The sequence below is a fragment of the Vulpes vulpes genome, chromosome 13 (genome assembly GCF_048418805.1).
Source record: "Vulpes vulpes isolate BD-2025 chromosome 13, VulVul3, whole genome shotgun sequence".
NCBI classification, from domain to species: domain Eukaryota; kingdom Metazoa; phylum Chordata; class Mammalia; order Carnivora; family Canidae; genus Vulpes; species Vulpes vulpes.
This window is the reverse complement of record NC_132792.1, coordinates 36,860,926-36,885,469: the sequence shown is the minus strand read 5'-3', so window position 1 is coordinate 36,885,469 and position 24,544 is coordinate 36,860,926. Positions and strand designations below refer to the sequence as shown.

The following is a 24,544-nucleotide window of genomic DNA, read 5'->3' as shown; positions in this document are numbered from 1 at the left end:
TATGCTAACAATAGCAGAAAAAGTCTGATGAGATATAAATCACATATAAATTTACTCCATAAATTACAAGGAGTAAAAGAGTAACTTTTTGGTGGCAAACCTGGCAGACCCTACCTTAACTGATCAAAATTAACATCACCAGTCAGAGAGCAAACCGACATCGTGAACTGCAGGAATTCACAGACAACACCTCTTGTACTCCAGCCCAAACTGCACTGCCTGAAAACAGTCATAAGGAAACACTGGGCAAGCCAAACTGAGAAACAGTCTACAAAGTAAACGGCCCATTCTCTTAAAAAATGTCAAAGTCATGAAAGACAAAGACTGAGGGAACGACGTCAGATTAAAGCAAAGCAAAGAGAAGCCCAACAACTAAGCGTCAGGTGTGGCCCCGGGCTGGACAACTGAGCAAAACGGAATACCAGGTGGATTGAAGGGCACGTGGGCAGCGAAGCGCCCCGCGGCGACAGCACTGGCGCGGTGCAAGCAGCAGCCCGCCCCCCGGGGCTGTCCCCGGACCTACGGCCGCTGCCCCCGTCCCTCCTCCCGCTCCGCGACGGCACCCCCGCCCCTGCTTCCCGCGCCTCCGCGCCTCTCCCGCTGCACCGCACACCCGCACCCACGTCCGCCCACCAGGCTCCCTGGCCGTCCCCTGCTCCGCGCGGTCGCCTCCCTGAGCCCCGGGCCCCTCCATCTGCGCGGCGACCGCTCCTCGCCCGGCCGCGCCTCCACCCTCGCCCCGCTGTGCGCCTGTGCCCTGCACCCGCCGGAGCGCGGCCGAGCCCGGGAGCCTCGGCGCCGCCGGGACGGTTTGCGCGGGATCCGAGCAGCCGGCGACGCCCGCGCGGGGCTGGGACGGGCGGCTGCGCTCGTCCTCGGGGCCGCCGGTCTGCCCGCCGTTCTGCCCGCGATGGGCTGCTCCAGCAGCGCGCTCGAGGCCGGCGACAGCAGCAGGCTCCGCAGCGGTGAGCGGGGTGCCCGGCCCCACCCCCGGGCCTCGGGAGCGGGACTTGGGATCGGGGCGGCTGGCTCCCCGGGGCTCGAAGGGCGCGGCCCGGGCGCGCCCCGCTCGGAGGGGCCGGGCTGCTCGCCGAGGCGGGAGCGCCCCTGAGCGCCGCGCGACTCGGCCGCGAACCCGGAGCGGAGCGCGCCGCCTGCCGAGCTACCCGGGAGGTGGCGTTAAATCCCTCCCGCGGTTGGCCGAGGGTTGCCCTTACCAGAGGTGCTCCTTTCATCTCCCGAAAGTACGAACTTGCAGATTACATAAAGCTGCAAATTCACTGGTAACTGGTAAAGGCTCCGGAGAGTGCAGGTGGACATTCCCTCCGTCAAGGAGGGTCCCGCTCTTTGGAAGAGGTCAGACGCACTTTCCCCTGTCCTTGGCTGCAGTATTTCTTGGCAAATATCCATTCGATAAAAAGTGGTCATCACTGAAATTCAAAAAGTGTATTTGGAAGGTTTATTATATGGTAGCCAGGTGCCTGGCTAGATGATGGAGGTGCAAGTGACCCTGCTTTTGGGGACCAGGGGCCCAAGAGACAGCCAATAAACAAATTAAATGATTAAGATAAGTTTCTGACAGTGGTAAGTGCTGTGAAAAGAGTAAGAACAGATTAATCAACTAGAGAATGACCGGGTTTTATGTGTACCTCTTAAATTTTAAATGGCTAACATTTTAGATGAAGTTTCAAAGGTTAAGCAAATGCCTTCAAGTTAGTTTGCGATCGTAGTCAAGGCTAACTCTAGGGGAAATTTTATATTTCAGTTAATTCCTTTTCACAGGTCTTCTTTTAGCACCTTGTGTTCTTCCAATAACACAGTAACGTCCTCCTTTCTGATTTTGTAATAGAGAGCACAAGGTTTTCTGAATGTTGTTTCAGAGTTCAGACACTGTGTCCTAGTCAGAAGTATGTTCTGTTGCAGTCATTTTCATGGTGTATGATAAATTTATTTCTAATTTCAGTAGATAACAGAAAGCAATAAAAAGTTTGGAAATAGGGGCACCTGGGTGACTCAGTGGTTGAGCATCTGCCTTGCGCTCAGGATGTGATCCCAGGATCCTGGGATTGAGTTCCCCATCAGGCTTCCCCCAGGCAGCCTGCTTCTCCCTCTGCCTATGTCTCTGCATCTCTCTCTGTGTCTCTCATGAAAAAATAAAATCTTTAAAAAAATGTTTGAAAATAGGCAAAGTAATTAAAGCCATTATATAAAAGTGATTCCAAACCGTCTCTCTGACAATGTAAAATGATAAAAAAAATCCATTCCTAATGTACAATACTTGCTCACCTTTCTCCTAAAGAAACGAAAGCCTCTGTATCCTAAACATGCTCTCAAGAGGCCAGTGCAAAAAATAAAAATAAATTTTAAAAAAATTTTAAAGAAGCCAGTACAAGGAGCAGTTTCTTTGATATTTCATTTTATTTTATGAAATCAGGTAGATTTTGCATTTTGTTCCATGATAAATCCTTGTTGGTTTCAATATGAAAAGCTGAGGAAAATTGATGCTTCAGAAAGATACACCATATTTTGCTTTCTCTTATCCCCTGTCATGGCCCCAGATATCCTAGGAATAGCATACCGATGTAAAAGCACAGCATGGGGCAGCCTCGCTGGCTCAGTGGTTTAGTGCCTGCCTTCAGCCCCGGGTGTGATCCTGGAGACCTGGGATCGAGACCCGCGTTGGGCTCCCTGCATGGAGCCTGCTTCTCCCTCTGTCTCTGCCTCTCTCTCTGTGTCTCTCATGAATAAATAAATAAAATCATTAAAAAAAAAAAAAAAGCAGGGCATGAGGGGCACCTGTCTGGTTCACTTGGTTAAGCTCAGGCTGTGAACCCATGAACCTGTGAACTCAATATGAACCCGTTTCATATTGAACCCGTGATGATCTCATGGGTTGTGAGACTTGAGCCTCACTTCAGGCTCTATGCCCAGCAGGGAGTCTGCTTGGAGAGTCTCACCCTCTTCCCCTCTCCCCACTCAAACGTATGCTCTCTCTCTCTCTCTCTCTCTCTCTCTCTCAAATAATAAATGGGGGGCACTTGGGTAGCTCATTCAGTTGAGCCACAGGCTCTCAGTTTCTTCTCAGGTCATGATCTCAGGGTCCTGGGATCACTTCTGGGGCGCCCCCCACCCTGCACTCTGCGGGGAGTCCGCTTCAGGATTCTCTCCCTCTCTTTATCCCTCCCGCTGCTCCCTCGTGCTCTCTTTCTCAAAATAAATAAATAAATATTTTTGGAAAGCAGAGCACTAAATCGTCACTATAGATTTTTAAAATTTTTAAAGATTTTATTTATTTGAGAGAAAGAGAGCACATGAGCCCAGTTAAAGAGCTGAGGGAGAGGGACAAGCCAACTCCATGCTGAGTGCGGAGTCTGATGCAGGGCTCCATCCTAGGACCCTGAGATCATGACCTGAGCCAAAATCAAGAGGCAGACACCCCTCATAGGTGTTTTTAACTAATAAAAACATGACTCTGGGGAATGTTAGTCTTAGGGAAGGACAAAAGTATCCAATAGGTGGATATTTTTTTAAGCAGAGGCCAGTCCAAATAAAAAAATTATGAATAACGATGTTTAAAAAAATCTTATCGGGATCCCTGGGTGGCGCAGGGGTTTGGCGATCCTGGAGACCCGGGATCAAGTCCCACATCGGGCTCCCGGTGCATGGAGCCTGCTTCTCCCTCTGCCTGTGTCTCTGCCTCTCTCTCTCTCTCTCTGTGACTATCATTAAAAAAAAAATTTTTTTTAAATCTTATCACCAAGATTAATAACCATCACCATTAGTCACATCCTTTCATTTTTCATTTATGCTTTCATCACTGTTCTACGTTTTCACAGGTTTTGTTCTGAAAGAAATATTAAAATGCCTGAAAAGGTTGACTGTGCAGAAAATTAATACACTGCATAAATTGCTCAATGCACATATTGAATCAGTCAACAGGTGTATTTTGCTTTTGATCCCCAATCACACAACACTTTCTTGTAACTGGATACTACTGTATGTTCATCAGCATTTCAACTCCATGATCTTGGAGGCTCAATACATAATTCATTCCTGTTTCTGCAGCTCACAACTTCTTTAAATCCTATATACAATGCCAAGTCTGTGTGTATGAGCTTTTAGATTAAAAATCCAAGTTTATTAAATGTCCTGTACATATGTTTACTCACTGTACCCCTGGTGCTTTGCAATAATCAGCACATTGTTGTTGAATGAATTACTTCATTTAGTCTTTATGACAATACCATGACTAAATATCATGATTATCTCCATTTCACAGATAAGGAGCCCTGTGACACTGAGCAAATTATTTACTCATTAGAGTCAGAGCTGGGCTTTGAATTCAGGTACTCTGATTCCAGAGCTTGACCTATTTCTCTTTAAACCACCATGTAATAACTAGATTTAAATCTGTTTTTGCGGGGATCCCTGGTTGGCTCAACAGTTTAGCTCCTGCCTTTGGCCCAGGGCATGACCCTGGAGTCCCAGGATCGAGTCCCACGTTGGGCTCCCTGCGTGGAGCCTGCTTCTCTCTCTGCCTGTGTCTCTGCCTCTCTGTCTCTCTCTCATGAATAAATAAAATCTTAAAAAAAAAAATCTGTTTTTGCCTCAAAGCATTCTGAATCTCCCTTCGAGGTGTGGTCATCTATTATGCAAACAACAAAAGAAATCTAATAAAGTATAATATAGTATTATAATTTAATAAATTTAATAACATAATTATAATAGTTTTATCATAATCCCTAAATAAGATATATATTGTAATAAATACGATGCTGGTGTGATATATGCAGTATATAAATTCATTGTATATTAATATATAATATACATATTTAATAAATATTTATCCTGAAATGAGTCAGGAAAATATGAACTTTATATTTATTTCCAAACATAAGCTAAGAATATTTGAAAGACATTTATTTAACCTTAGAGATTTTTTAAAGATTTTATTTATTTATTCATGAGAGACACAGAGAGAGGCAGAAACATAGGCAGAGGGAGAAGCAAGGTCCACACAGGGAGCCTGATGAGGGACTTGATTCAGGATCACACCCTGAGCCTAAAGCAAACGCTCAACTGCTGAGCCACCCAGGAGTCCCACCTTAGAGATATATTAAGCAGAGTACATAGATGAGGAGAAATTTCCGGTGCCCTCCCATAGAGGTTCCAGATAATCTTCATATCATACCAGAGATTCTTTAAACTCACAATATCAACCTTAAAACCCCATGGGTTGATGTTAAAATACATGACTCGCTAGTAGACTGGATTTGTGTTGACAGTTCTGTCTACTTGAATTTTCTGTAATTGGCTTAAAAACTGTTATGTATGGTACAACATTAGCTTACAAGCAAAATAATCATTAAATAATGGGTTGGGCTAGATTACTTCTGAGATGTCTTACAGCCCTAAAATCCTGTAGCATTAAAATATGAAGGTACTTATTTTTGGGGCTTAAATTTAAATCAGATGGCAGCTATTTGGTTAGGTAGCTATAGGCTGAATAGGAAAATCCATTCTACTGATCACCTGGCTATGTTTGCTCTAACCCATCAGATGCTGAGTTTCTTTCCCTCATCTCTGAAGATGACTGACTAGGGAAAGAGGTATGGGGAGGACCAGAACACAGGTAGATAGTCAAATAACTATCCAGTGCTATCAAAGTGTAGAATGGGGCCTGGTACATGGTAGTCACACAGAAGAGTTTTATCAAGTGCCCTAAAATGTGTGAAGAAAGAGGCTTTTCCTTCCAAAAGGACAATTAGAAAGATTGAGTGACTTTCCTGTTTGTGGAATCAAGTTCTAAATACTAGGGTAATATTCTGTTCAAAATTTGTTCTTTTCAGCACCCTGAGGATCTAATAGAATCTCACTGAAACATTATATGGTCTCATTCATTTGGGGAATATAAATAATAGTGAAAGGGAATAGAAGGGAAGGGAGAAGAAATGGGTAGGAAATATCAGAAAGGGAGACAGAACATGAAGACTCCTAACTGGGAAACGAACTAGGGGTGGTGGAAGGGGAGGAGGGAGGGGGGTGGGGGTGAGTGGGTGACGGGCACTGAGGGGGGCACTTGACGGGATGAGCACTGGGTGTTATTCTGTATGTTGGCAAATTGAACACCAATAAAAAATAAATTTATTGTTAAAAAAAGAATCTCACAAAGGTTTTGTTGATTTTACAAACTTTAATGGACCCACAGATCTCTATGTCTGTGTACTCAAACCTTCCTCCGTGTGCTGCCAGCCTTTTATGTACATGTATGACTATTACCCTACTCTTGCCTAATATAAATGCCATCTGTTTCTGGCAGTCTTCTTCTGAGATCTTATAGTTTAAGCACCAACATGGACGAAGAAAATAGATGGTAATTATTGAAAATCCATTGCTAAGTTAATATGTACATTTCCGCTGGTAGCTATAATCATTTATTCTACCGTGAACTCTCACTGGCTGCTTGGATTCCATGTTACCTAGGCAATAGGTTTGCATTTCATGCTGTTTTGTGGATTGTTCTTTGTACTGTGGAAATACCTCCAGCCTTCAACCAATATTTTCACACAGTGGCATTTCAAATATTTTTTTCTTTATTTATTTTTGATAGTCACAGAGAGAGAGAAAGAGAGAGAGAGAGAGGCAGAGACACAGGCAGAGGGAGAAGCAGGCTCCATGCACCGGGAGCCCGATGTGGGATTCAATCTCGGGTCTCCAGGATCGCGCCCTGGGCCAAAGGCAGGCGCCAAACCACTGCGCCACCCAGGGATCCCCACAGTGGCATTTCAGTCCTAAATAGACATTTTTTCCTTTGTAATTGAAGAATAAACATCATCAGCATTAAAACTCATTTAATAGGCTTTCCTTGCATGCAGATATTATATATATAAATGTGATTTCTTCCTTTAAAATACTGAAAGTCTAGACTAAGTCTTGTATGTCTTGTGTCCCCTCTAGAGCCTGGCACACAGAGAATGCTTGGCAAGTCTTTGTAGTGTGGTTATTACATACAGTTAATTAAAATGGAACATAAAACCTCATACGTGGTTCAAAAATTTGAAAACATTTGAAAAACGCATGCCGTGAAAAGTATACCTCCTGCCCTACTGCCATCATCTGCTTAGTTCCAATCATACCCATGAGTAAATATTTTTATTAGGTGGAGGTTTCTTTGTATATTCTTCCAAAATTTGTTTATACGTTGCAGATATTGTTTCCCTCTCCCATCTTCATTTTAAAACGTATTATACCGACTATTTTTCACTTAACAGGATGGAGATCTTTTCTGTATTGATATAAAGAAAATGTCCTTCTCGTTTTTTACCTTTGCTTAATAATCCATTATGTGATTTGTTTAACCAGTTTCCTATTGATGGACATTTGGTTTGTTTCCAGTCTTTTCCTGTTGCAAACAAAACTGCAGTGAATTCCTTTACATATACATCATTTTGAATGTGTGCAAGTGTAACCATAGAACAATTTCCCAGAAGTGGCATGACTGAGTCAAAGAGTATCATGTGCATTTGTGATTTTGATGGATAATTGCCTACATGCCTTCCATAAGACTTGTGCCAATTTACTCACTCATCAGCAATACAGTAAGTTTTTTTAAAATAAAATTGAAGGATTTTCAAGATTAGTGCAGCCACATCAAAACAAGGGCTTGGAGAAGAAGTCGGGAGATAAGGTAGGAGCTCGCACTTGGTTCCAAGTACTTTAGATTGTGATCTCATTTAATCCCCACGAGAGCCTTCTAAAGCAAGCATAAATAAATAAATAAATAAATAAATAAATAAATAAATAAACAAATAAATAAAAAAGCAAGCATTGATATCACCAAACACAGCTAGGAAACTGCAGCTCAGCGAGGATAAATAACTTGCCTAAGATCTCAGAGCTAGCAAGTGGTGGGGCTGAAGCTCAGTATGTGTGCCTTGGAAGCCCCTGCTGTTTTCACAGTCCAGTTCCATCTGATCTCTAGTCCCATTTCTACTGTGACTCATTATATGTCCTTACCTGTAGGAAAAATACAATCCATATTTGTTCAGTGGGATGGGCAAATGGATGGATTGACAGAGAAGAGGATTGAAGGGGATGCGGGTGCTACTTAGAAAAGCAGAGGAAGGGTAGGAATCAGGACCCAGGGAGTAACAGAGACTTGGATGACAACATTGGCTGAGGTGGGCTTGGGAAGAGAGTGGGTTGTGAAGAGGGTCTCCTAATCAGGCAGGGAAGGGTCAACACAGCAAAACAAAGCCTCATTGTGTTCTTCTAAGCATGCACCTGTAAGGTTGACACATGTCCCAGCTAATATGCACAGTTTCACTTCTGTGTTAATGTTTTACAACATCAGGTTTAAAATAAAAACCTCAGACGTGTAAGTTATGGAAAGACTCACGAAAACAGATAAAGAGCATCAGACTTGGCCAGGCCTCAAAACTGGTGTGTTTAAGTGTATGTAGTTCTAGGTAATTTCTTGTTCTTAAGCAAAATACTAGGATATATCTCTCCAAGTGAGTGTTAATGTCTGGAAAGTATCAAAATGACCTCAGAAGCTTCTTTACATTCCCAAGGACATTGCTGTTGTTCATGTCCCTTGAACCCTTCCTTGGGAGTTGCTAACCCATCTGGCTCTAGAATTAATTCTTTTGTATATATTCAAGGGTATCAGAAGTTTGCCCTTTGAGGATGAAGACTGAAAAAAAACCCCACATTTTTTTAAAAAAAGATGTATTTTAGAAAGAGTGTGAGTGAGAGGATGAGCAGGGGGAGGGGCAGAAGGAGAAGGAGAGAAATCCTCAAGCCGACTCCCCGCTGAGCTCAGAGCCCCATATGAGGCTCTATCCCAGGACCCCAAGATTGTAACCTGAGCTGAAATCAAGAGCCCATGCTCAACCGACAGCCATCCAGGTGCCCCACATTAGTTTTAATAGCTCAGCGTCTATGGGAATTGCTTTATGAAAGTAGACAAAATAGGCCAGGTGATTAATATACTCAGAAACAAGCGGGGGGGGGGGGGAAATCATTGGAAATAGGCAAGAAAAAGATGAGGCAGTCTGTGTCATAGAGGCAAGTTCAGCTGACATCACTTTCTTCCACCTGGAAGGGCTCCAGGGGCAGTGGGTCCCCAGGATAACTGGGCTGGGCTGCAGGGATTGGGTGGCTGGATCCCCACAGCTAGGAAGGATGACCCTCTTTTCTCAGACCACATACTCAGCAGTCCCTTGACCTCTCCTCTAGCCTGGCTTCTCTAATAAGACAGAAGACTTCAAGCCCCAATAACATGTTCTTTATTCATACTGAACATTTCCTGACATTCGAAAATGTATGGCTCTGAACACTTGCTTTGAGATGAGCACATCATATTAGGCTAGTTTAGATAAAGGAAATGTCCAAATGTACATTAAATAGGAAAGTCAAGATGCAAAAAGATCAAGAAGCATCCATAGAGGTACCTGGGGTGGCTCAGTGGTTGAGCATCTGCCTTTGACTCAGGTCGTGATCCTGGGGTCTTGGGATTGAGTTCCACATCAGGCTCCCCGCTGGGAGCCTGCTTCTCCCTCTGCCTGTGTCTCTGCCTCTCTCTGTGTGTCTCTCGTAAATAAAATCTTTAAAAAAAAAAAAAAAAGAGAGAAGCATTCATAGACAGCAAAATGACATCCTTCCCTATGTATCTACTTTAGGGTCACCCAAAGTCACATTTCATTTACAAATAATGTATAGTTGAAAAGGGGCATCAAAATAGCTCTAATAAATATCATTTAAATACATATAAAATGAACTTGACTTCATAAGACAAAGATTGAAATGACTCATGTTCAAGAGGCTGCTAAACAGGCCTTCTCTCTGACCTGAGCCTGGCTTCTCTGCAGCTGTTCCAGATGCCTCTCCCCCAATACCTACCCCCTCCACCGCTTCCCAGGCCCTTCCCTCTCAGTGATTGACCTACCTCCTCTCCATCAAAAGAAAGGTCCTCAGGATCTTCTTTGGATGTACCATGAAATCAAGGTTTTTTGTTTTACTTTATTGGTCTATCAATTAATTGTCCCTCTTACCAGCATTTTCCTACTTGGAGACAATACATCCTCAAGCCTGTTATACATTTGTCCTTACATTCAGTGAAAAGGACTTTCTGCTTTCCTCAGAGGATTGCTTTTTTTTTTTTTTTTTTTTTTTTATTCATGAGAGACACACACAGAGGCAGAGACACAGGCAGAGGGAGAAGCAGGTTCCCTGTGGAGCCTGATGCGGGACTCGATCCCAGGACCCCGGGATCAGGACCTGAGCCAAAGGCAGACATTCAACCGCTAAGCCAGCCAGGCGTCCCAGAGGCTTGCTTTTAAAAGGTCCTCCTAAAGGGTCCCTGCAGGATGAAAACATTCCACACTTTGCAGACTGCCCTGATTGATCTGTTCTTATCTCTCAGCCTTACCCAGCTAATGCTCCTCTAGTCTATTTATGGTGACAGAAATATATCTGTCCCTGTGTTGTATGTATGAGAGCATCCCAGCCTGTGAGAATGAGATTGCAACGTGCCAGCATTTCTCCCAGCCTTTGGGGCAGCTGGGCAGGATCTGGACAGTGTGAGCCCTCAGGGGCAGCTTCCTCCTGCCAAACAGTGTGCAGTGTGCTGCACAAACATCCTATTCTATGTGAGCCACCACATTAAAAAGATCGAGAAGTACTGGGATGTGCATTCCAACTGCTCTGTCATTTTTACTGGCTGTGGTTTTTCTTACTGGAGAGGACATCTGCCTTTAGCCACCCGAGCAAGGACCTCTGTTGAAATGTCCTCCCCAAATTATTCTCCTTGCTGTCATTAATAATGATAAGGAACTCTTTTTTTCTTTAGTTGATTCTTTGGGAGGGCGTATTCTTACCTTTTCCATTTTTCCTAAGACTGAGAGGAACCACATAGTTTCTTTTGGCTAATTTCCTTTTTCTTTGTTTGCCCTGGAGCAGTAGCCTCTATAGACTAGATGGTTATGAGAGGCTCTGATTACCCATATTCTTTGAATGAGACTGTGTGTATGTGTGTATGTATTTCAACATCCTGGGAGACAGTACAGAGTGCTGATTAAGAATGCGGGTCTGGCTTCAAATCCTGTTTCATGATCACTTATTAGTGGTGTGACTTTGAGCCACTCAGTCTCCTTGTGCCTCAGTGACCTCATCTGTAAAATAGGATTAACAGTAGTACCTTTTTCATAGACTTGTTCTGAGGAATAAAATCAGTTAATACATATAAGGAACCTAGAAAGTAGCTGACTTGCCTGCTGGCTAGATCCAGCCCACCATTTGTTTGTGTAAATAAAGTTTTAAGGGAACACAGGTATGCCTAGTTATTTACATATCACGTGACTGGTTTCTCTTCAGGATGATATAGTAGTTGCAATGGCATCCCTAAGCCCAGCAAACCTGAGAACATTCACTCTGTCCCTATACACAAAAAAATTGCTGACCCCTGCCTAGAATATTATCTAGTAAGTCCTCAATAAAAATTATCTATCATTAATACCAATTTTAGTAAATCTCAATTTTTCTTTATTGCTTTTCCAAGATCAAATTGTTTGGTTTTCTTCCTCAAGATCAACTAGTTTGGTGATTTTTTTTCTGACTTTTTTTTTTTCTTATTTTGCTAAATTTGTAAAGGGAAAGGGACTATTAAAAATATTAAGTTATGGGCAGCCCAAGTGGCTCAGCAGTTTAGTGCCGCCTTCAGTCCCGGGCATGATCCTGGAGACCCAGGATCGAGTCCCACGTTAGGCTCCCTGCATGGAGCCTGCTTCTCCCTCTGCCTGTGTCTCTGCCTCTCTCTGTGTGTCTCTCATGAATAAATAAATAGAATCTTTAAAAAAAATATATTAAGTTAGTAATAGCACAAGTGGTACAAAAATAATAAAAAATCATAAAAGTGGTATGTGAATGATCAAAGTTTGTGAAACAGTTTTTCTAAAGTTTTTTTCCCCCAAGATTTTATTTATTCATGAGAGACACAGATAGGCAGAGACATAGGCAGAGGGAAAAGCAGACTCTCTGTGGGGAGCCCAATGCAGGACTCAATCCCAGGACCCTGGGATCACAACCTGAGCCAAAGGCAGTGCTCAACCACTAAGCCACTCAGGCGTCCCGTAAAGTTATCAGATCTTATTTTGCTAGGTTACATGCTCTTGTACTTTTGCTGGTATACTTAAAAAAAAAAAAAAAAACAACTTTTATTTTAGAAAAGTTTTAGATTTACAGAAAAGTATGAAAATAGTACAGAGGCTCCCATAGACCCACTTTTCCTTATTATTAATATCTTACAAAAATAGGCATGCTCGTAACAATTAATGAACGAATACCACGCATTGTTTTTTTTTAAGATTTTATTTATTTATTTGAGAGCCAGAAAGAGCTGAGTGGGAGGAGGGGCAGAGGTAGAAGGAAGAGCAGGCTCCCCGTGGAGCAGGAAGCAGGACACGGGGCTCAATCCCAGAACCCTGAGATCATGACCGGAGCAGATGGCAGACACTTAACTGACTGAGCCACCCAGGTGCCCCCTGATACATTATTATTAACCAAAGTCCATGCTTTATTCAGATTTCTTCAGGTTTTCTCTAATATCCTATTTCTGTTCCAGAGTCCCATCCAGGATTGCACAATACATTTGGTCAATACATTTAGCGTGTTTCCTTAGGTCCCTCTTGACTATGACAGTTTCTCAGACTTGTTGACAGTTTTGAGTACTGGTCAGGTATTTTGTAGACTATCCCTCAATAATTGGGGTTTGTCTGATGTTTTTCTTACAACGCTCCTGTGGTCATTGGAAGAGCACAGAGGTAAAGTGCCCTTTATATTACATCATATCAAGGGTACACGTTCTCAGTGTAAGTTATCACTGCCTCCTTAGCTTCTCTAATCAGCCTTTCCCCTCTACAGGTCCTACATCTCCATGTGTGCTCATCAAGTGTTCTGGAAGTGTCTCTCCAACTACATGTTCTTGTTTCTCTATAGTTAAATATCAATGTTAGGTTTACCTTCAAACTTGGTCGAATTTACTTTGTGATGGTCAAAACTAATTTTAAATATGTCAACCCAGATAGTTCTAATAAAAAGATGGCTTGTCTGATTTTTACTTACCCTCTTTTGGAATTTTTGCCTATGGTTTCATACTTCAGGTACATGGGATTTTGCCTCAGTTCTCCTCTCTTCTAAATGAATGCCCTGTTGACATCTGCCAAATGACAGAATGCACCCTTGGGGATTAGCATTTGTGCCATGGCACATGAGGATAGTGTCTTTACATACTTTGGTGAGAGAAAAGGGCAAACACATCTAGAGTAGTACCATTAGTAACTCCACAAATTTTGGATAAATGATAGGATGAAATTGAGGAGAAAGCAAAGTAAGAAAATGAGAAGATGAGTAGATTTCCTTTGGGACTGATTCCTGCTGCATCTCGGTTCCCAAAGCTCCACAGCTAAAGAACCCAGAAATGGTGGCAGCAGGGGAAAAATACCAGAGTGCCCTTTTATCACTGATTCTCTAGAAAACCCAATAGACAGGCCAGTGAGGTCTTTGGGATGTCTGATATGTCACAGCCCTGGGATAGGAAATACTGACCTCAAGTTTTTCTCCTTGCTCGGTAGAAACTTTTCATTTCTGATTAGGGTAATGAACTGAGTTGAAAAGCTTCCATCATAATGTGAATTTCAGGCATGTTAGCTCTAATTCTAATCCCTTCTGTAATGTTGCCTAGTATTTCGTTTCTTTGTGTGCCTATCACAACGGTGCTTACAACAAGGGTTCTGTTGGTTCAGCTGTCGCAACAAATTTGTGATGGTTCAACCTTCAACAGAATCAAGAGAGATAATGAGCACCAAAGGATTAGGCCCAGAGCAGTGTATGATTTGATAAAATGTAGGGTTCAGGAAACAGACACATCTTTAGACTACTTTGGATGTGGAAACAATGCATCTCTCCACAATCTTTATTACTTAATAATACACGTTAGGCGTAGAATGTCTCCTGTGTGTGGACGAAAGATCTCATCTCTGAATTTTCAAGTCAGAGTGCTAGGAGAAATGATGTAGTACCTTCTGCCTCAAGGAGGCATGTCTGGAAGTCATAAAACCACGTCGACAGAGTGTGTGGAGGTTCTTGGGTGAGAGGTAATGCAGAGGCACCAAGGTGTACTTAAGGAGGGTAGCTATTATTTGAATCTCCCTGCAGACAGTAAATTTGAGGATAGCTGGGACCAGATCTTCCTGGTCATCTGCTAGGACCTCCGCTCAGAGTAGAGGTGGCCTCTAGTAGGCTCTTGAATACTTGAAATCAGTGAATAAGTGAAATCAAAGCCAACAAACAGAATGAAAGATATTTATTTATATAAAAGCTGTCAGTAGACTTCCTTCATGCTGGTCAGGTCATGCCCGATATTGTGAATATTATCCCATTATTGATCAGTTATCACGTTTTAAAACTTATCATGGTAACAAAATGATTTCATAGGTCAACGTTGACAACTTTCTAGTGTTTAGGGAACTGTTTATCCCAGATTGTTGGTGTTGCAGTCCATTCTTTCTCAGTTAGCTATAATTTATTGATGGGGCCACCAGTAGGCCACAAAGGACCTTTGTGAGGTTGTAAAAAGGTGCTCTCCCCACCCCTGACACACACAGCAGGTGCACAAGGCTGGAGTTCAGCTGTCCCCCACTCCTCAGTGGGGCATCCCGTGTAGTGAGAAAACCTGCACCACCCCCAGCTTCCCAAGTACCTGTTCATGTCACGTACCATGGTGGGGAACCACACACATTAGCACCTCAAGCAGTTCTCTGAAGATGCCTAAAAGGCAATTCCTGTATCCCCATTTTACAGATAAAAAAAGGTGAAGTCTAGAGGGGTTAGGAACTTATCCAAATGGCACAGTTGAATAAATGGTGGAATCAGGATTCACATCCAACATCAGTAGAGTCTGGAATGCACTGCTCAAGCTGAAGAGGAGGATAGATTAAACAAATCTAGAAATTGTACTTGCCTCGGCAGCTGGGAATAAAAATACTCTGAAGGCTAGAAATTGGGTGCCTGACAGGAAGTGTTTGGGGTGACTATAGACTTCATTGCTGTACTCTCTGAGAGGTGGTTTGAAACTACCATTTGTTTTCCAACCTTTTCATTTATTTATTCCCATCTTCTCTTTGTTTCTGAATAAGCTTAGAGAAAGGTGCCAGTGTCAGAATGAATGAAATTACCTTACTTTTCTGTTTGTCAATGTTTTCTTCCTTGCTCTCGTCATCAGGTGAGGTATAATACCAGTGATGGCTAATGTGGATTGTCACTCAATGGCGCTAGTCACTGTGCTTATGCTTTCCAGTAGCAAGGGGACAAATGGAATCCTCACAACAACTCTACTAATACAGTTACTGCTTTACAGGTGGTGAAACTGAGGCACAAAGAGCTGTAATCAGGCTAGTGAGTGCAGGAATCAGGCCTCAGACCCACTACATTTTGGGTGTGTTTTCAAAGCCATAATCCCTCTTAGAATAGATTACCCTCTTCTATCATGTAGGAAAAAGAACTTTTGGGCTGTTAATTAAGAACTATGGCCTCCAAAATACACTCATTTCAAAATTCAAGCAGAATGCATTTAATAAATTCTTTCTTTTTTCCCTCATCCTCCCATGTGTTTGTTTTTGTACCCAAGAGCCTGGCTGATATTACCGTTGCAATTCTCTCTTAACTGGAGCTAGTCTTTTGCAAATCTGTATTAGTAGTGGTTGCATAGAGAAGTTACTTCAAAGCATATACAATGAAAGCTGAGATTCCGTATTACAAATTATGAAGGAAAATAGGTCATGTGTGGTTTTCTGTAAGGTTTGGGACATTTAAAATATAACACATGAGAAACTTAAGGCAGCCTCATGATTTTTTGTATTACCATTTGACCCAGTTAAGGAAAAGAATAAATATTTTGACTGAAAAAAAAAATACAAAATGAATTTCTCACTGCACTTAGAGCAGTTTCTCTCTCTCTCTCTCTCTCTCTCTCATGATCATTTTATTTATTACTTTTTTCCTCTAAGTTTTTATTTAAATTCCAGCTAGTTAACATACAGTGAAATATTAGTTTAAGGTGCAGAATTCAGTGACTCATCACTTACGTACAATACCCAGTGTTCATCACAGGTGCCCTCCTTAATACCCATCACCTGTTTGATCCATTCTCCTCCCCCCTCCTGCCCACCTCCTCTCCAGTAATCAGTTTATTCTCTATAGTTAAGATTTTCCAATCATTTTAAAAATGTTTTATCTCCTTTGGGATACCTTAGAATATTAGATATTAGAAGACATGACATTCATCTGTTATATTTCCCAGTTTGGTTGAGTATTTTCAGGTTGTTTTATAAAAATATTATATGTTGGGGACACTTGCCTACTTCAAGTATGTCATTAAGATAAGGAAAAGTACCTAACAATGAAAATTGAACTGTGATCATGGGCATAAATGTTCTAGTTGTGGCAAAAATTGATAGATCACTTGGACACTAGTGATCTATGGGTAAATAACTTTTCACAAAGCTTTTGGTTTTGGAGAAAAAACTTGAATCAGTCTGATAACATATGTTTTTCAAAATATGAAATTGAGTGACTTTGTTTTGGGTGTTGTCACATTTTCCCCCCACAGCTTTCTGCCCTAGAATGATGCCTTTGGAATTTACCCACAGGTGGCACAGCTGGATGAAAGTCATTTGTCTCATTTAACTGACAGTACTAATCACTGTAATAACTATTTTACCAGAAAAGATAATTTGGCAGACATCTATGATTAGTATATTAACATATTTCCTTAATTCCCTAGGGCAAATCATCGCCAGAACATCCTTTGTGTGATCTAAATGAATTGTCCTGTCATAATGAGTTTCTTTATAGGCCTGAGAAATCACTTTTGTTAAATTGTCTAAAGTGCTATTAATTTGAAAGCTTCATTCATGATGAGGTCTGAGGGAGAGGCAAAGGATGGCCCTTCACCCTGTTCTGACATATAACATATACTGCCAGGGCCCTGAATCTCCCCTAATTCTCCCCAAACTTAGCTTCTCCAAGCCTTGGCTTGAATTACTCTATATCCAGGGCTCCAAACCTGGAAGCAGGGGTAAATGATTTGATGTGAACAAATATATTAAAAAGAGAGACAATTGGCAGTGAGTTGAATCAACGATAATACAAAACCTAAGGAAGTGAAGAACTATGACAATTTAACTCAGGGAAAAACGAAAAAATGACTTACACAAAGTAATAGCTTACTGTTTGGCTCGGTTCTTCCTAGCAGACATATTCATTCTATGGACATGAACCTGGATACCACTTTACCCAAATTACAATACAATTACTATTTTCAGTGATTGCTCATATACAGTTGCTGAACTGAAAGTACATGTGACTGTGTGATGGGAGAGGGTAAGGGGTGACAGAGGTGGGAGAAGAAGGAGCCCAAGTCTTTAGTTTCCACGTGGGATTGAACTGAAATGCCCACACTGAAAGATCATGAAGCAACAATTTGCTTAGAGATATAGAAGAAAAATATCCCTCCAAAACAGTTAAATGAATTAAGAAACTTGCCCCCAGGAAGGGGTAAATGGGAGAGGAGATCCGAGTATTAGTTGTGCATCTTAAATAAGCGATATGTATGTATGCATATATAATTGGGGTGGGGAGTAACTTAGGGAAAAGAGATTTTAAAAAAGGAAAAAAATATTCAGGAAAAAAAAAGATAGAAGCATATCACCTGGAGACCCATTTTAACATGATAGCTTATTTTCTCCGGTATTTTTACCATCTGTGATTTTCTTTCTCTTCCTTCATCATTCTCTTCCAATGATCAATCAACTTTGCTTTAATCATACTGTAATAAAATTGATAACTAACTTGCTGAGCACTTAGGTGCACATTTTATATGCATTGTTCCATTTGATTAACCCAATTGTGCGTGCTGATATTATAACTTATTATATCATAATTACATTCTTATATTAGCATATGGTCTTCATAATCATCTTTTTAAAAAAAGATTTTATTTATTTATTCATGAAAGACACACAGAGAGAGAGAGAGAGAGAGGCAGAGACATAGGCAGAGGGAGAAGCAGGCTCCATGCAGGGAGCCCGATGTGGGACTCGATTCCTGGACCCCAGGATCACGCCCTGGGCCGAAGGCAGGTGCTCAACTGCTGAGCCAACAGGTGTCCCCATAATCATCTTTTTTTCATGGTACAATAATATTCCATCCAGCAGAATATCTTTTCCCCAAATTATTAGATTTTAAGTTGTTTTCCAGCTTTTGCCATTATAAAGAATACTAAGATGATATACTTTTCTCCAAAGCTTTTTCCTGACATTTGTGCTTATAGGATGAATTTCCACAAGGAAGATTACTGGGTCAAAGAGTAGAATCATGTTGTCAAGTTGCTTGTCTTAAACTGTCTAGGGCACTTTTACATTCAGTGTTTAATGTGATGCCTTGTGCAGCTCTGAGAAAGGTGGGGGAGAGAGATTCACTGCCATTTTACAGATGAGATAACTAGGAGCTAAGTCTTCAAGGTCACACAGCTGGAGGAAGAGCCAGAATTAGGTTCCCGACTATTTCTTGATTTCTGTCCCCCAAATGAGATGAAACTCAGGCTGAGCAATTCCTGACACTTTCCTTCCCAGATGTCTTGGTCTTTACCTAGTGGAGCTTCTCTGTCAGGGGGCCCTTTCCTTTCACTGAGAGCCATTCTGCTTCAGGAAAAAGTAAGCCCCCTCTAGCAGCCCAAAACCACATGCTGAATGAAATCTTCTACCAAGGCTTAGGAAAAAACAGAGCAAGAAGGGGAAAGAATGTGAGAAAATAAGTGAAATGTGCTTACTTAGAAAACGAGGCAGGATCCATAAGAAGGTGTCTGAGGAGTAAACAAGAAAATACTGTGATTTTGGAGGACCTTAACACTTAAGATAAGGTATTTGAGCTGAAGACAGTGAGGAAGTTTGACTTATGGAGTGTTAGGGTCATGGTATGGCTTTTTTTTTTTTTTTTAACTCATTTGTATGCGGGACTTTCTTGAATGTTAAATCTACTTTAAAAAAATTTTTTTACAACCCTGAGACCATGACCTGAGCCAAACCCAAGAGTCAGACACTTAACTGACTGAGCCACCCAGGCACCCCTAAATCTATTTCTTTCTCTTTTTTTAAATAATAAATTTATTTTTTATTAGTGTTCAATTTGCCAACATACAGAATAACACCCAGTGCTCATCGCATCAAGTGCCCCCCTCAGTTTCTTGATAGCAGTATACTTTCTCAGGATAGAAACTAACCAACAATTTGTATTTTTTCTTTTTCTTTTTCAAATGAATGATCAAAAAGTAACTTTAAATATGTATTTTCTCAACTACAGAAGAAAGTGAGTCCTGCTTTGCTCAGCTCAAACCATGTACAATGGGAAAAGAATCTACTCTTTATGGCAAGGTACAAAAGGAAAGTCCTCCCCGACTTGAGAAGCTCAAGATTTCAGCAGTGTCTACAGCTAATGGTATTAAATCACTCCGTGAACAGCCCTTGGCAAACAATGCTGCAGATCTACCAGAAGATACTCAACTTCTAGAAGGACCCAAGGAGTCTGGGCCACCTCAGCCACGTGGCACAGATGATACTCCAGAAACAGGAAAAAAGAAGAAAGACATGGGAACAGTGACAGAGGCTCAGCCTTTAAAAGGAAATGCTGAGACTGAATCTGTAGAAACAGGCACCAAGTACCAGCCTTTGAGGATCACAGGAGAGCAGGATTCTCCTGGAGCAGTGGAAGGTACTGAGAATCCACAACCTGCCAGAGAGATGAAATCTCCAGGAACAGCTGAGAAAATCCCTCCTGTGGAAGCAGCTAAAGAACCACAACCTCAAGAAGCAATGGGAAAGGGTAAACAGACCCAATGCCCAGAAACATTTCCCAAGGAGAATGAATCTTCAGAAGTATTGGAAGGAAGTCAATTTGTGGAAGCAGCTGAAGAGTGGCAACTTCAAGAAACATTGGGAAAAGATGAGCTGTCCCAGCCTCTAGAAACAAGTCCCAAAGAGAGTGAGTCTCCAGAAATATTAGAAGGAAGCCAGTTTGTAGAAACAGGTGAAGAGCGGCAACATGAAGAAACATTGGGAAAAGATGAGCAGTCCCAACTTCTAGAAACAATTCCCAAAGAGAATGAAACACCAGAAATATTGGAAGGAAGTCCATTTGTGGAAACAGCTATAAACAATGATTTGCCCCATAAAACTCTTGAAGGTCCAGGAAACATGGAGAAGATTCAACCTGAAGGAATAATAGTTGGAAGCATGGAGCATCCAGTGGGAATTCTAGAAACAGGAGTAAATATGGACACAGTCAGAAAAACTCATACTAATGAAGAGGACCAACACATCGAAGGTAAAATTTATGCTGGTTGTGTAGATGTGCTGCATAAGTGATCATCCCTAGGGATCTCTATGTCAGGTGGTTGAATTTCATTTGACCCAAACTAGAAGGCTTTCATACCTGGAAAATAGGCTCTTGGCTCTGCAGCAGAAATGCTCTACACTTGATCTGAGCCAAAAGGACAAGAAGTGATACAGAAAAATTTTCTAAAGCATAATCTGTGTCCAGAATTTTTAACCTAGATCTATCTTTGTTGAATACACTTGAATGTTGAAGGCAACGTGTTAAAATTTCTGGATTTTTCCAGGTTCACTTTTCATCAGGTCCCATGTATGGTATGAGGATCCAAAGTGGAGATGAGTAAGTGGTTAGCAGAGGAACTTCACCTTCTAATGAAAGAATACCCAGCTAATGGATCTTAACAGTGTAATTTTCATCTCTGCCCATTTATCCTTAGAAAATCACTGCCAGTCTGCTGCTGTGCTACTATCTTTTTGTCTTTAGGAGAAGACTAGAGACAACGTATTATGTCTTGGCATATGTGTTTTTAAAATGTTCTTTGCCAACATAAAAAAAATGGCATCTATTCTACTCTTTATTGGAGTTATAATTGAAAAAAATAACAGTTCTTCTGGGGCATGATTTACATATTGGTAAATTTTAGCTTCCCACTATGGTATAATTAAGTAAAGCATTCATCCATATGTTTCTTAATTCATTTATTACCACAGCAGTTTTTGAGTGCTAATCATATGCCAAGTGTGGGGGGTGAGGGTGGGAGTAAGAGATAGGCCCTGTTCTCCCGGGGCTCACAGTCTAATGGGAAGAAGGCTGAATTTAAACCCATTACCACGGTCTATTGAAGTAAGTGCTTTAAGGAAGGTGTACAAAAGTGTTCCAGGAATATAAGGGAGGGGCAGGTAAAAGCATGTATTTGTTGGGCTAGACCCTAACCTTAGCAAACTCAAGTCATTAGGGCCGAGGATAGTGAGTGAAGTGAGAGGCACATGTTTATGGCATGGGGAGCCCTGAGGACGGTAGTGACCAGGCACACCATCCTGTCAAAGAGGTAGCTACTGCTTAGCTCCATCCGTGAGCCAATATTGCCCACCCTGACTTCTTAGGGAGACAGATTTATATCTACAGTGTCCAGACTTTTAAATGTTTGCAATCTTTAAATGTTTAATGATTGTTTTCTTCAAACACCTCAATGGCCCAACAAAATGGGTTCCTGGGCATGCCTAGACCACCTTTTCATTTAAATATAAATGGAACTTTTTTTTTTTGAACATATGCTTCTAGAATTTTAATGCATATATAAACTTCAGAATTAAAATGTGAACACACTATAGATAACTTGCATTGTTCATTCAAAAAGAACCCATGGACATCTTAATGCCTATAAACCACCTTTACAACAATATTTTCATCTGCACATATGGACACAAAACAATTTATTCAGTCAAGACATATTACTGGATATTTACCAAGAACTGAACACTCAGGTTGCTGTCACATTTTTGCTCCTGAAACTGAGCTTGGATAAATATTTTAATAGATAATTATTTTGGCAAATCCATCATTATTTCCTTAGGATAAATCCTTAGAAGTAGAATGCACGGATTAGAACTTTTTGGGGTTTCTAATACAAATCACCTTACACGGAACTTTTTATTTATATTATGTTCTGCTGTCATTTCTTGGGTAATTCTGAAGCCTGATTTTATATAAAGGGATGTCAAGATAGGAAATGTTAAGGGATGTCGGCCATTCAGAGGATCTGAGAGATTCAGGGCAATTGCCTTTCTTGACACCACCAGAGAAAGTTACTAATTTGACAAAAGAGAGCAGGAGCTGCCCATTGGAAACTGGCTGTAGGATACTTTATTGTTCATGCTAAGTGAGCATCTCTTAATATCTCCTTTGGTTACTTTTCTAGGTGAGACAGGAGAAAAGGTTGAAACAGAGACAGAGAATGAGAAAGGAGGTGAAGGGGCTGGAACAAAAGAAGAAGAAACAGGTGAAGCTGTGGATCTTTCAGCAGCCACATAAATTGGTGTGGTAGTACAAGGATAACGGACACAGTGTATTATAACAGAAAAATGTAGTGAAGTGTGAGGGTTACAGATCTTATCTTTCAATCTTATGTATTTTATACAAAGTGTGGTTATCATGTTCCTGATTACATTGTTCCATAAAACTGCTAAGCTATAAACATTTTTCTTAGGCACTCAGAATAGCCATACATTCAGGACTACAATAGTCACAGCCAATGACAAGTAGGGTGTACAATCACTGGAGTATGAGGGTGTTTTCTTCACTGTGGCAATAGGTCTATTCAGTTTAGAAAATGAGACCCTAAAAAGAAGTTAGAAACCTTAGGTATAGGTGGCTGGAGAAAGGAGTTAACACATTTTAGGGAACCCATGATAATAAGGTTATACATGTATGATTACAATGGGTAAGAATGAACAACAATGTCAAGTCAAGCTATACCTAGTGTTTCTTGTTGCAGAATTGAAAGCTGGTAGGAACATTGGAGAGTGTGTCATCTAGTTACCTTCTCACCTTGTCTATCTACTACGATAGACTCTTCTTTATCATGGTGTGTTAAATGTGTTAACAAAATCCTTGTCAAAAAAATGCATTCTGGTGCTATTGCAAGATCAGGCATTTCTACACCGAAAGGCTACACATTTTTCATGTGCCATTTTTTGAATTAGCTATTGATTTTACACTTAGGTGAAAGATTTCAATTAGTGTTGTCTTTTTGACTGACATTAATATATTTTAAATCAATTGGCTCTTAAATGTATTTGAGGCAACAAACAATAAGAATTAAAACCTAGATTAGTGGGGCACCCAGGTGGCTCAGTCAGTTAAGCGTCCCAGTCTTGATTTTTGGCTCAGGTCATGATCTCAGGATCGTGAGATCGAGTCTTGCATGGAGCTTCTCACTGAGCTTGGAGTCTGCTTAAGATTCTCTTTCTCCCTCTCACTCTGCCTGCCCGTAGCCCACCTAGCTGGCCCTTGCATGTGCTCTGTGAACTTTCTCTCTCTCTCTAAAAAACAAACAAAACACCTAGATTAGTTGCCTATGAGAAGTTTTTATTTTGGGTCTTTTTGTTTGTTTTTTGTTATTTCAGATTCCTATAGTTTAATGTTAGGCTTTAGAGGTAGAAAGGAGTTAAGAAATTAGAATTTAAAAACCATTTATAATATTTTATTAATGTTAAAATGATGTACATTGAAAGTTGCTTTTCAAGAATTCTTCCAAAATTGCCAAGAGATTTTGGTAAAAGATTATACATGAATAGTAATGATAGCAATCTTGTCTACCATTGAGTGCCTGGTGTTTATGAATATCAGGACAGAATTCTAGTCTGGAAACACTTGGTTTCTTTTTCTTAAATGTAAATATATATTTTTAAGGTAACTGCTCAGTTGAATTAACTAGAATCTTTTACTTTAGCTTTTATATTAAAATGACTAATAAGATGACCTATAATTAATTTCAAGGATATAGGATTCAGGGAAGAATTATCATCTTTATTCTGATTAAAGAGCTGAAGTAGACAACAAAAGGAGGTACTTGAGTAGATGACATCCTCTTTTCTGCAGAGTGGCTGGACTGTGATTTTATTGAGAGCAAGGACTATTTTATGTATCTCTAATTCAGGCATTTAGCTCCTTTAGTAGAATATGATAGGTGCTTGATAAATATTTGTCAAATCAATCAATGAATGGTAAATACCAAGGGTTCGCATTTATTTATAATTCATTTAAAAAGAATATATTTAAAATCTCAGTTTGTGTAGCACATTTTCACGAGTGCTGCTCAAGCTCAGTAACAAGCTATATATCTTGTTTAGTTCTGAAAACAGCACTATTTTTTGGTCAGAAAGTTACATAAATCAGAATTGATATATCTTTCAAGCTGCCTTTTGTAACCCAAAGGTGTTTTTCCTGAACAAAAGGTATTTTTATACAGATATCTAGTAACTAGAAAATGATAGAGCTGAGTGTAAAATATGAAAATCACCTTAAAAGGTGGAATTGTACTTTGTATCAAGTACTGAAATAGTAGGATTCATTTACTTAATAAAGATCCATTCTCTAT

The 24,544-nt window shown here is 40.8% G+C and overlaps 2 protein-coding genes across 2 annotated transcripts in view; one reads left to right on the top strand and one right to left on the bottom strand.

Annotated features, from left to right (window-relative positions):
- The window catches only part of RPL30 (ribosomal protein L30), a 20,947-nt gene extending 11,441 nt beyond the window's left edge, over positions 1–9,506 (bottom strand). The window contains exons 1-2 of the mRNA XM_072734244.1: positions 9,456–9,506; positions 1,218–1,430 (exon numbers count right to left, since the gene is read on the bottom strand). The gene's annotated coding sequence lies outside the window, so the exon portion shown is untranslated. The remainder of the gene's footprint in view (positions 1–1,217; positions 1,431–9,455) is intronic.
- On the top strand, positions 855–24,544 carry ERICH5 (glutamate rich 5). Its single transcript, XM_072734242.1, has 3 exons — positions 855–965; positions 19,417–20,436; positions 22,364–24,544. The coding sequence occupies exons 1-3, from the start codon at positions 911–913 to the stop codon at positions 22,474–22,476; spliced, it is 1,188 nt and encodes a 395-aa protein (XP_072590343.1). The 5' UTR covers positions 855–910; the 3' UTR covers positions 22,477–24,544.